At 41.2% G+C, this 12,210-nt stretch overlaps 1 protein-coding gene across 1 annotated transcript; it reads right to left on the bottom strand.

Moving 5' to 3' along the window:
* Positions 1-919: 919 nt before the first annotated feature.
* Positions 920-3,242, bottom strand: LOC138787095 (uncharacterized). The gene is made up of 4 exons (XM_069964233.1): positions 2,843-3,242; positions 2,479-2,600; positions 2,102-2,248; positions 920-1,960 (listed from the first exon to the last, which is right to left on the bottom strand). Exons 1-4 carry the CDS (start codon positions 2,987-2,989, stop codon positions 1,072-1,074), a joined length of 1,305 nt encoding a protein of 434 aa, XP_069820334.1. The 5' UTR covers positions 2,990-3,242; the 3' UTR covers positions 920-1,071.
* Positions 3,243-12,210: the final 8,968 nt, after the last annotated feature.

A 12,210-nucleotide genomic window follows, 5' to 3' on the forward strand; every position in this document is an offset into this window, starting at 1 on the left:
TCGAGATCCTTTGGGTGTTTAGAATCCACTGCTGTTTTTGTTAGCTATACTGAGTGAAATACACGTATTGTGAAGCCACTAGCGAAGATGTAGTGAATGCTGCGATTCCTTCTTTTTCAGGTCTGAGCCTGCTCTATGCTGACATCTGTGGGCAAGGCAGGAAGTGGGCAGAGCAGGAGAGGCTTGTGATGAGCACTAACATATTTTGGGACATTAATGTTCTTATCATGACACTATCATTTCCACATAGAGCTCTATGTCCGATGGTAGTAGAAATCGCCTCCTGCAGGACATCCAGCATGTGGTCATTATGTACAAAGTGGAGGATATATAAACGTACACACAATAAACTACATAATGTAGCGTTTACACAGGCAGATTGATGTGATGGATTTTGGATAAGAAATCCAGGAGATGACTGTAGACAAGGAACAGGTGATCAAGTAAAGAGCGAGATTTCTCATCTTTTAATACACTCTTCTGTGTTTTACTGAAAAAAAATGGATGATAAAAGATTATTTTTGAACCGCAACCTAAGTAGACCACATCCAGCTGGCGCACCTGGGTGATGTGTGGAGGGATATATGTGGTGTGTTAATAGTGATTGTTAAGAAGTGAGATGGACTGTGGCACTAGAAGATATCAGATCCTGTTACATATCCCACACTAGAAAGTTAGACATATAGTGCGCACCCTGCTGGTCACTCCATAGGAAATGCACATGTTTTGATCACATCAATCTTTCAGCACACTAGGTTCAAAGGACTATACAATTAACATTAGCAGGATGTGACCATGCTCGATAATTACTGGCCAGTAGTATATCGAGTGAGGTTATGTGTATTTTCGAACACTACTATGTGGGAACACACAACATGTTTTACATACATTGAAAAGGCAGACACATTGTTTAGTCGAATAAGAAAATATATTTTTTGTTTTAGTAAAAAGAGAAGGAAAATTAAATATCAACCAATACATGGGGTTCAAACAACAAAAGAAAATAAAAAAACACACATCCCAGAGACAGGTGACATACATGCGGGAAAACATCAGTCCTGTGGCCGTGGCTCATAAGGGAGGCTGTGAAAGGGGCACGGGCACGGCGCCTTCAGGAGTCATGAAGTAGTCAGCAAAGAGGTTCCTGACCACTATCCCGCGGTTGAGTTGTCTCCCTTGGCCATAGTTGATAGGGGCACTAAAAGCTGGCAGTGTCTCCACGTTCACCTCCGGGGTGGGAGCATAGTCCCGAAGGTAGTTGTGGAGAACACAGGCAGCTTTAATGACCATGTCAACTGTGGCCAATTTCAACTGCAGGGCAGTGGTAAACACTCTCCACTGACTAGTCATGATCCCGAAGGCGCACTCCACGAAGTTACGTGCCCGGCTCAGCCTCCGGTTAAATACTCTCCCCCGTTCATCCAGCCCTCTCCGTGGGTAAGGGCGCAGCAGGTTGTTCAGTAAAGGGAAGGCTTGATCCCCTACCATGACGAATGGAGCGGGATGCGTGGTACCCGGAAGAGGAGTGGGAGGAGGTAGAGTCACGTGATCTAAGAGTATGCGCCGCCCAAACTCTGATCTCAGTAGCGCCCGGGAGTCCCCAGTACTGCCATAGGAGCCGACGTCGATGGCAAGGAAACGATACGTGGAATCAACAACCGCGATCAGGACCACAGAAAAAAATTTCTTATAATTGAAATACTGTGATCCTGATCGCGGTGGTTGCTTCACACGTATGTGCTTACCATCAACCGCCCCTATACAGTTGGGGAAATTGGCCACAGACTGAAAGCCTGCTGCTGACTGCAACCAAATCTCCCTGGTCGGACTGGGCATCACGATGGGCTGCAAATGCTCCCAGATCACGGCGCACGTGCACCTCACAATTCCAGAGATGGTGGACGTACCAACCCTGAATTGGAGGTGCAACGATACATAACTCTCCCCTGTCGCCAAGAATCTGTGAAAAAAAGAAAAATAGTATTTTATGATTCTATTTCACATTCAGCTACATATTAAATTATTACGTATTTTAACACTATATTAGATTTAACTACAATTACATGAACAAATAGTTCGCATTAAAATAAAGCATCTTCACCTTAACGTTATGAGCAGACGTCCCACAGGAGGGATGGATTTCCGCATGTAGGTGTCCTGTCTCTGGAGATGTGTGGTCAAAATGGAAAGTAAATTATCAAAGGCCTCCATAGGCAGGCGCACGAAGTCCTGGAACTTGTCAGGATGTCTGCAACAAATTAAGAAAAATATTGATCACTAATATTACACACAAACACACATCATAGGAAGATGTCATACGGTTTACAAATGTTGAAATTAACATCAAACGTTGTAAGGATAAACAAAAAACATAATAAAATTATGGACTTTGGGGTAAACATTTGGGGACAGTAACCTTTACATTTGCAATATTACATTAAAAGATTTGCCGACTTTGATGTATTCAAATCGACATACCGTCGCAAATCATCATACAGGCAACCAATGTGGCCCCGGGTCTCCCTCCGCACATTGATGGGGTGGACCCAATATCGCCGTCCCACCTCCTGCAGACGGCGCTGCTCTGCGTCTTTTTGCCTCTGAGAAGAATTTTTAAAAAATGACATTTATTATTTTTAAGACATCTCAATTAGTCACAAAATTATTACACAGTTGCATTTAAGGACCTTTGGTCAACAGTACTTAAGGGAGCTTGCATAAACAATACATTTAAATCAATGTTTTACGGATTATAAGCCTAAACAGTTTGTAAGGCTAGTTTTAAATAAGTTACATAAAGCTTGAAAAAAAAAAAAAAAAAAAAAAAAATATATAGACTTACACACAAACGCAGGTAATAATTACGCATCTTCCACAGGATCGAAAGCACCACGAGCTGGTGCTTGCGGCGCAGCCTCATACGCCGGGCTGGCCCATAGGGCGCATTATTAGCGCCATCAGACATCTTTGGTTTTTTTTTTTTTGGCATTCAAAACACTACAAGCATATGGGCGTACTTCGCGAGTGGGCGGAGATTTTATAGGGATGTGGGTGTGCTTATTTGGCCCGGGGGCAGATTCATGAATCAAATACATGCTTTTGAGCGGGGCCAAACAAGCCAAGACACATCATGACACTACGGCCGGACTCTTACGATAAGACCGTAAGTGCTTTTCAAATACAGCCGCCAGACCACCCGGAGATGTACGGGACAGAAATTTTAACGCCCGCACTGTTACTACGTGTGAAACCGGCCTTAATATGTTATGTATAAATCTCTAATGAGACAAGTGTGACCTATCACACTCTAGTGATTGGCCAGGGGAAGATAGCTCCGCCCACCTTCTACCCAGAGGGCTGTGCGGGTCTTGTCAGTTGGCAGTTGGGGTCTGGCTCTGCCAGAGCCGCATCTGGCTCCCATGCGTCACCTCAGTAATCCTGTCAGACTTCATTTTCAGCCTCCTAACCTGTTTCCAGTCAGCCATAAGGACTAATATGTGTCTTCTAAGTCTCAGCAGGATATACTCTGTATTTATTAGTGCCTGTTGTCGGATTGGTGAGATGTTTGAGGGTCTCCCGCTCACCGTCCACATCTTCCTGGCTTCCAACTCAGTGTGTTCATGCGTCTTCCTCTTACATGCTAGTGAGCGTCGACAGCGTCAATTTCTCTCAAATCACTATGTTTGTGCGTCTTCCTCCTGCAAGTCAGTGAGTGTTGGCAGCTTCATTTTCTCTCAGTAACTCAAGTATCTATTCACATGTACCCTTATAGAGGCTGAAAGCTACAAAGTCCCTGGAACAGGTCTATCCACGTTGTCTACTTGAAATCCTCCTTACCAAGTATGCTGATCAGGCCAACATATGTTTACTGTGAGATGCCTCTTATATTGGAGTGTACTAAGCTGTTCTTCAAATAAAGTTTCCATTTACTTTTATCGCTTGTGAAAACTTTTATTAAAAATGTTTCCCCTTTGTATATGCTGAGTGGAGAAGGGCCCCGGCACCCTCGGACCCCACCGCAACACACCCTCAGCATATTACAGTACATCACACAAGTTTGTTTAAAGTTGGAAAACCCCTTTAAGGTCCAACTCTATGTACACGCTACTGTATGATATTTATCATATTGTTCTATCTATCATATTGTTCTATCTATCTATCTATCTCCTATCTATCTATCTATCTATCTATCTATCTATCTATCTATCTAATGCTAATATCTATCTACAAGCTTTAGCTATCCCAAGCTTCTCATAGTGATCCCAGGAGGAAATTAAACATCTAAACAAGATGTAAGCATTTAGATTGTTAAAATGCACTTGTTTTACTCCCTAATGTGGCTGTTTGATACATTATTGAACACATTTACCGTCTGTCCTAATAACACTGACCACTGCCTAACATATGTGCTGTAAATTGTGTTTTTCCCCAAGGGGATATTTTTTTTCTTGGTTGCTTAAAAGCTAATTTTGGAACAGTTTCAGCAAACCTGCACAAACCTTGTTCAAGCAATCTCTTGAAGTTTTCCTTATGTAACGGAGGGGCCATCTGTTTCAAGTTTACTATGAAACAAAGTTTTGTTGGTATAGTCTGACTTAGCTGTCTCTTTTTCAGAAATATTCGAAAAATTATCAAATTCCTTGTAGGTAAAATTTTAAGGTTTAGCGTTGTAGAAATGTGCAGACTGAATGTATGGATTTCTAAGGCATCTCTTAATTGAAAAGGAAAAATAAATAAATAAAAAAAAATATAAACTTATAAAGCTTTTATTTTCAGCAAAGTTTTGGTAAATCTAGGACAAACTCCGTTTGAGTCTGGCACCCCGTACTGGGACAGACACTGATTAAATTCGTAGTCTATTTTTACTCACTTTAATCTTGTATTGAGAGATAGTGCCCAATAACAGTTACTTAAGAATATAGCAGACGGCTGCAAAAATTCTTTCTATCGTACAGTCAAACAAATCCTTACTTATCAGGCTGCAGGAAAGGAAGTTGGTTTAGAGGAGAAAAGACTGGGGAAGATTTACTAAGAAAATATGCCAGAGTTCCTTGTGCAAGTTTTCTGTAACTTATTGCGGTTCAGTAGATAGTTTTGAAGTCTCTAGGAGTGTAGATGAGAAGAGTCTTAAAGAGGAACTCCACATAAGGAAAACTTGTTTTCTATTAAAAGAACATTAAAAGTTTCATATATGTGTCTATATCTATATAATGTATTACCATATCTGTACGGTTCTGTCACACTGGTAGCTATTTGAAATCCCGAAAGTGAAGAATTCACATTGTCTCCTGCTCTTTCTGCTCTCCCACCTTAGGAGACAAATCTTCCATGCCTCTGTCTCACATTGTGTGTGTTTGCTGAGATCAGGCTGATGATGCAGACAGGGGGCAGAGTGTGATGTCCAAGGAGGCTTGGCTGGATCCCCCAATCCCTTGAGTGATCCACCATCTCTGACCGACCAGAATCAGCTGTTGCACTGATTTCACTGTGCAAAACTCTGCAGTGAAATCAGGGCTATGTTCACACATGTTGGAGTGTCATTGCAGTACTGCAGCATATTCACAAAAATGATGCAGTAACACAAGTAAATTATGCTAAATAGCACAGAGGATCAAAGCCAGCAGGGCCAATCCCACCTGGAGAAAAAATGAGGCATAAACAGTATATCCCATGTAAGATAGTATTGTGGGCTCAATCTCAAAGATAAAAGATGCTTGATCATAATATGTGCGTGGAAATGAAAAGAAAAAAAATTTAATTCAAAAAGTTCTTTACTTTATTCCAATATCAGCGTTACAGGTAGAGAATACAGCGTGCTGTGTGGTGTTACAGGTAGAGAATACAGTGTGCTGTGTGGTGTTACAGGTAGAGAATACAGAGTGCTGTGTGGTGTTACAGGTAGAGAATACAGAGTGCTGTGTGGTGTCACACGTAGAGAATACAGCGTGCTGTGTGGTGTTACAGGTAGAGAATACAGTGTGCTGTGTGGTGTTACAGGTAGAGAATACAGAGTGCTGTGTGGTGTTACAGGTAGAGAATACAGAGTGCTGTGTGGTGTTACCACACAACACACTGTATTCTCTACCTGTAACACCACACAGCACACTGTATTCTCTACCTGTGTTATAGGTAGAGAATACAGCGCGCTGTGTGGTGTTACAGGTAGAGAATACAGTGTGCTGTGTGGTGTTACAGGTAGAGAATACAGTTTGCTGTGTGGTGTTACAGGTAGAGAATACAGTGTGCTGTGTGGTGTTACAGGTAGTAACTGTGTGCTGTGTGGTGTTACAGGTAGAGAATACAGCGTGCTGTGTGGTGTTACAGGTAGAGAATACAGCGTGCTGTGTATTGTTACACATAGTAGCTGTGTGGTGTTACAGGTAGAGAATACAGCATGCTGTGTGGTGTTACAGGTAGAGAATACAGCTTGCTGTGTGGTGTTACAGGTAGAGAATACAGCATGCTGTGTGGTGTTACAGGTAGAGAATACAGTGTGCTGTGTAGTGTTACAGGTAGAGAATACAGCGTGCTGTGTGTTGTTACACATAGTAGCTGTGTGGTGTTACAGGTAGAGAATACAGCATGCTGTGTGGTGTTACAGGTAGAGAATACAGCGTGCTGTGTGGTGTTACAGGTAGAGAATACAGTGCTGTGTGGTGTTACAGCTAGAGAATACAGCGTGCTGTGTGGTGTTACAGGTAGAGAATACAGTGTGCTGTGTGGTGTTACAGGTAGAGAATACAGCGTGCTGTGTGGTGTTACACATAGTAGCTGTGTCGTGTTACAGGTAGAGAATACAGCGTGCTGTGTGGTGTTACAGGTTGAGAATACAGTGTGCTTTGTGGTGTTACAGGTAGAGAATACAGCGTGCTGTGTGGTTTTACAGGTAGAGAATACAGCGTGCTGTGTGGTGTTACAGGTAGTAACTGTGTGCTGTGTGGGGTTACAGGTAGAGAATACAGCGTGCTGTGTGGTGTTACAGGTAGAGAACACAGTGAGCTGTGTGGGTGGGACCACAATGAAATGATAAAGTACTGCAAATAATTCAGTAACACAATGAAACTGCAATGTTTGAACACAGCCTAGATGTTCTGCAACATATTTGGGTGGGGAATAGGCAGGGTGGGGGACTGTGATGAACAGCTGAGGGAAAGCATTGCATTTTGGAACCAGTACTGCATTCTGGGAACTGCTCAACCAGGAAACACAAAAAAACAATACAGAACACCCCCCCCCCCTCTGCCTTAAGTTCCCCTTTAAGAAAATCAAGATTTTTTAATGTCATACATAATAACTATTTCCAAAGAAAAGAAACAGTGTATGTCATATATAACTATGCACACAACCATAAGTAGAAAAGTATAGAAAGTCTTTAATAAAAAATTACCAAAAGAAGGAAAACCCCAAATCCAGTTAAAACACATAAAAAGAATACATTAAGGAGGGACCAATGCAATATATGAGGTCCATACAGCCAAATGCATACAGGGTCAAATGCTCCACAAATGTAATGTACAGTAGATGAATTAAACAACAAGCCTCACAAAATATAGACATTCACCCACAAATCAAAGTGCAAGTGTATAATAATTAGAGATGAGCGAATTTGCTGAAGTTCGGATTCGTATGAACCTGAACTATCGGCTTCTGATTCCCGCTGTCTGCAGCCTCCATGAACAGGGTGGATACAGCCTTACGGACCGCCTGGAAAACTGGGATACAGACATTGGCAGAGGCTGATTCCCAGTTTTCCAGGCGGTCCTCCGGCTGTATCCACCCTGTTCACGGAGGCTGCAGACAGCGGGAATCAGAAGCCGATAGTTCAAGTTCATACGAACCCGAATTTCGGCAAATTCGCTCATCTCTAATAATAATATCTAAAGATATAAACATATTCTGCTGTTAGTTTCTCTGTAATGTGTGATACTACACGTGAAGATGAGATTTGCACTATGATAGTTTACCTTTAGTTTTAGAAAAAATTAGATAGTAAGATGGGTCCCTAGACAAACGCTTCCATTGACAGATCTCTTCCCAGCCGCACTTCTTCTGGTATGAAATATAATGTCTAACAGCTATTCCTGTCAAAGCCATTATGCATTTTATAAGAAACAAAATCGAAATGGTAGATGTAATATAACATTACACTGGAAAATACAGGATGACAGGTCCCTTCACTTTACATAAGTCCTTAAAATTAAAGTGTTCCTGTCATTTGTAAAAGCTTTTGACATGTCTTAGAGACATACAAAAACAGGAAAGCACCATAACAACCTGCAAGTGTCAGGACTTACCGCATATACCCCCTGCAGTGTACACATGATAAAAACTTGTTTTAAAGATTTTGAAAAATTTGGTTCTTAGCAAACTATTTGATTAAACAGAATGTACCATCTCACCACACCATGGTGCCCTCAGAGCACATCCTCTCTCTGCTCTGTGTATGAAAAAAGGAGTCATGTTCCACAGATTTACATTATGAGCCTGACTCTCTTTTTTTAACACAGAGCAGGGAGAGGATGCACTGCAGCTCGTCTTCTCCCGATCGCCATCCCAATCAGTACGGGTCTGAACTCTCACAATTGACAGTGACACTTTAAACATTAAGTACAATAAATGTGTGTAGATAGACAGACAGACAGAAAGGTAGATAGATAGATACTGTTTAGAGTTTACTTTTTATCAGCCATTTTTTTTCTTTTTATTACAATGGTGCCTTGGATTACGAGCATAATTCATTCCGGGACCGTGCTTGTAATCCAAATCACTCTTAAACCAAAGCAAATTTTCCCACAAGAAATCAGTGAAATGCAGACAATTGGTTCCACACCCCAAAAATAATGATTTTTTTTTTCTTTCTAAATAACATGTAAAACAAATGAAACAAACATTTAGAAACAGCTGAATATGTGATATTATAAGTTACTGTACAGGATAGCAATCAGCATGTGGAGTATAATGTATAGTAAGGGCATAAACCTGATAATACAGCAGCAGTTTGTAGATACAGAATGGAACTGCAGATCCCCATAATGCAGTAAAGTAGTACAACAGGCTAAAATAGAAAAGCAGGGCTGCTGTCAGAGGTCTGTGTGGTCACATGACAGCAATGGGGAAGGGGTGTGTGTTCAGCATAGACCAATCAGGAATTGAGAATCACAGAGCTGTGCAGGAGGAAAGTGACAGAAACTTTCCAATACAGCGGTGTGAATGGCTGTTATGGAGTGTTAGTGCAGGCACAGTATAGCAGCAGTGTGTATAACTGAGTGTGAGTGCAGGCACATTATAGCAGCAGTGTGTATATAGCTAAGTGTGAGTGCAGAGTACAGTCAGAGTACAGTGCTGTGCTCCGCTATGCAGACCATGTCCCTCCACCACTCCCCCTCCTACCCAGTACAGGGAGCTCTTAAACCAAAGCAATGCTCTTAAACCAAGTTACAATTTTGAAATTCAGTGTTCCCTAATTTCAGCACTCAAATGCCCCCAACAGGTCATGATTTCATGATATTCCATACAAAGAATGCCTATAGTAAAACCAGAGGCATTGACTATAATTATATCACCTGTGAAATTCTCAAAACAATGACTTTTTGGTTAACTTGAGGACTAGAGTTGGGGAACACTGATCTAGATCTGCGGGATGTTGCCAATATACAGCGACAAATACCTGTGGAAAGTGACACAAGAAAGGGCACCTTGTGACCAGTAAGAGGGTTATGTGCACCCAAGGATCTCTGACACATGTGTGAGCAGTTGTTATTTTCTCAGGTCCTAGCTCGCATCAAAGGTTCTATAGCACAAGATGATGAAAACATTATATTTATGCTGGCTATGATAACAAGGTGTCAGAATACACTTTATATTGATGCTTGCTGAGTATTTGGCTATGTAGATGCAGACTCGGCAAAGAGGACATGCTTACTCCTGTCCACTGGAAAAGAAAACCTACAATAAGCATGTGAGCATTAGAATTGGACCAAGGAGCAATAGGAGAAGATAACCTGGTTAAATGATATACATTTTCTTTTACATCATGTGCCTTTAGACAAGGCGGTGCAAGGATGCACTAAAACTTACAGACACAGTATAGTGCTATAAGCAATGTTCTACTGGGAAACATTGGGACCTGATATCCATGTTGATAGTACCTTGACATTTTTCACCTACCTAAATATTGTTGCCAATCAAGTACATACCTTCAATGGTATTGCTTAAAGAGTCACTGTCGTATTTTTTTTTTTTTTTTTTTCAGAAATCAATAGTCCAGGCGATTTTAAGAAACTTTGTAATTGGGTTTATTAGCCAAATCTGCCATTATCTGCATGTAAAAAGCCTTTCCCCAGGTCCCCCCCTCCTTCCTCTTTTTCATCCACTCCAAAAAATCTGAAAATTGTGACTTGTTGCATGAGTCGTCCCCTGTCTGCTCTAGGGAGAGGGGAGGGGGGAGGAGGAAGGAGGGAGTTAGCCGGCAGCAGAAAGCAGATAACAGAGGATTACAGGCACGGAGCTGGGTGACAGCTGTAATCTGAGCTCAGACCGGTCACTGGTGATGGTCAGAAGTGATAACGGGTGAGGTATTTGTAGATTAACTCTTTGTTGTCCTGTTTTGGTCTTTTCTTTAGCTCTCTCCTTAGGAGAACAATGAAGACAGGGGGGAGAGCTTCAAACTGCTTTTTCATGATAAAAATGCATTTTTCGGATTATAAACCCAATTACAAAGTTTCTTAAAATCGCCTGGACTATTGATTTCTGCAAAATAAAATTTCACGACAGTGACACTGTAACCCCGTAAGGACCGGGCCTGAAATGGCCTTAAGGACCGGAGCAAATTTTATGAATATGACCTGTGTCACTTTATTCATTAATAACTTCGGGATGCTTTTACCTATCCGGCTGATTCTGAGATTGTTTTCTCGTAACATATTGTACTTCACATTTCTTGTAAATTGGAGTCGATACTTAAAACAAATCTTTATGAAAAAACCCCAAATAACGTGAAAAATCGTGAAAAAATGCATTTTTCCAACTTTAAAACTTTTCTGCTTATACAGAAAATGGTTATGCCACATAAATTATATATTAAATAGCATTAGCAACATGTCTACTTTATGCTGGCGACATTTATTAAACTATATTTCATTTTTTTTAGACAATAGGAAGCTTAAAACATAAGCAGCAAATTTCCAAATTTTCAGTAAAATTTCAAAATCAGATATTTTTAGGGACCTATTCAGGTTTAAAGTGTATTTATGGGGACTGTATGTTAGAAAGCCCCACAAAGCACCCCATTTCAGAAACTGCACCCCCAAAATTCTGCAAAAGCATATCCAGAAAGTTTTTTAACCCTTTAGGGGAGTCACAGAAATAAAAGCTAAGTGTGTAAGAAATTTGAAAATTTTAATTTTCTGTGCAGAGATTTTCTTGTAATACAATATTTTTCATAATTATAAACCTATTACCAGAGAAATGCACCCCAATAATTATTGTCCTCTTTTATTATTTTATTATTGTTTCTGCAGTTTATAGAAATACCCCATTTGTGGCCCTATTGCGCTATTTGACGCAACCACAAGCCTCAGATATAAGGGAGCGCCTAGTGAATTTCAACGCCTCCGTTATATTTGGTCATTTTTGACTGTACCACTTCAGGTTGGCAGAGGCTCTGGGGTGCCAAAACCTAAAAAACACCCCTGAAGGGACACCATTTAGAAAACTACACCCCTCAAGGAATGTAACAAGGGGTACGGTGAGCATTTGGACCCCACAGGTGCTTCACAGATTTTCAGAACAATATGGCGTGAAAAAATAAAAATTATTTCTTTATACTGAAATGTTGTTCTAGACTTCAATTTTTCATTTCCACAAAGGGATACAAGGAAAAAAAACGCACAAAACATGTAGCGCAGTTTCTCCCGAGTACGGAAATACCCCACAAGTGGACATAAATTGCCAAGGGGGTGCAGGACGAGCCTCCAAAGGGAAGGAGCGCCAATTGGCCTTTGCAAGCTGGATTTTACTGGAATGGTTTTCAAGGACCATGTCGCATTTACAGAGCCCTCATGCTGCCAAAACACTGGAAACCCCCCACAAGTGACCCCATTCTGGAAACTACACCCCTCAAGGAATCTAACAAGGGGTGCAGCGAGCATATGGACCCCACTGGTGACGGGCACAAATGTGGAACAATGTGACGTGAAAGTGAAAAATTTC

This window comes from Dendropsophus ebraccatus, chromosome 3 (assembly GCF_027789765.1).
Source record: "Dendropsophus ebraccatus isolate aDenEbr1 chromosome 3, aDenEbr1.pat, whole genome shotgun sequence".
Taxonomy (NCBI): Eukaryota; Metazoa; Chordata; class Amphibia; order Anura; family Hylidae; genus Dendropsophus; species Dendropsophus ebraccatus.

What these genes read in the sequence shown, in the direction of transcription:
- LOC138787095 (XM_069964233.1), bottom strand. Translation starts at nt 2,989, where the DNA reads ATGCCAAAAAAAAAAAAACCAAAGATGTCTGATGGCGCTAATAATGCG. An exon ending in ATTATTACCTGCGTTTGTGT is followed by an intron (nt 2,601 to 2,842) that starts GTAAGTCTATAT and finishes AATTCTTCTCAG; the next exon opens with AGGCAAAAAGACGCAGAGCA. An exon ending in CTGTATGATGATTTGCGACG is followed by an intron (nt 2,249 to 2,478) that starts GTATGTCGATTT and finishes AATTTGTTGCAG; the next exon opens with ACATCCTGACAAGTTCCAGG.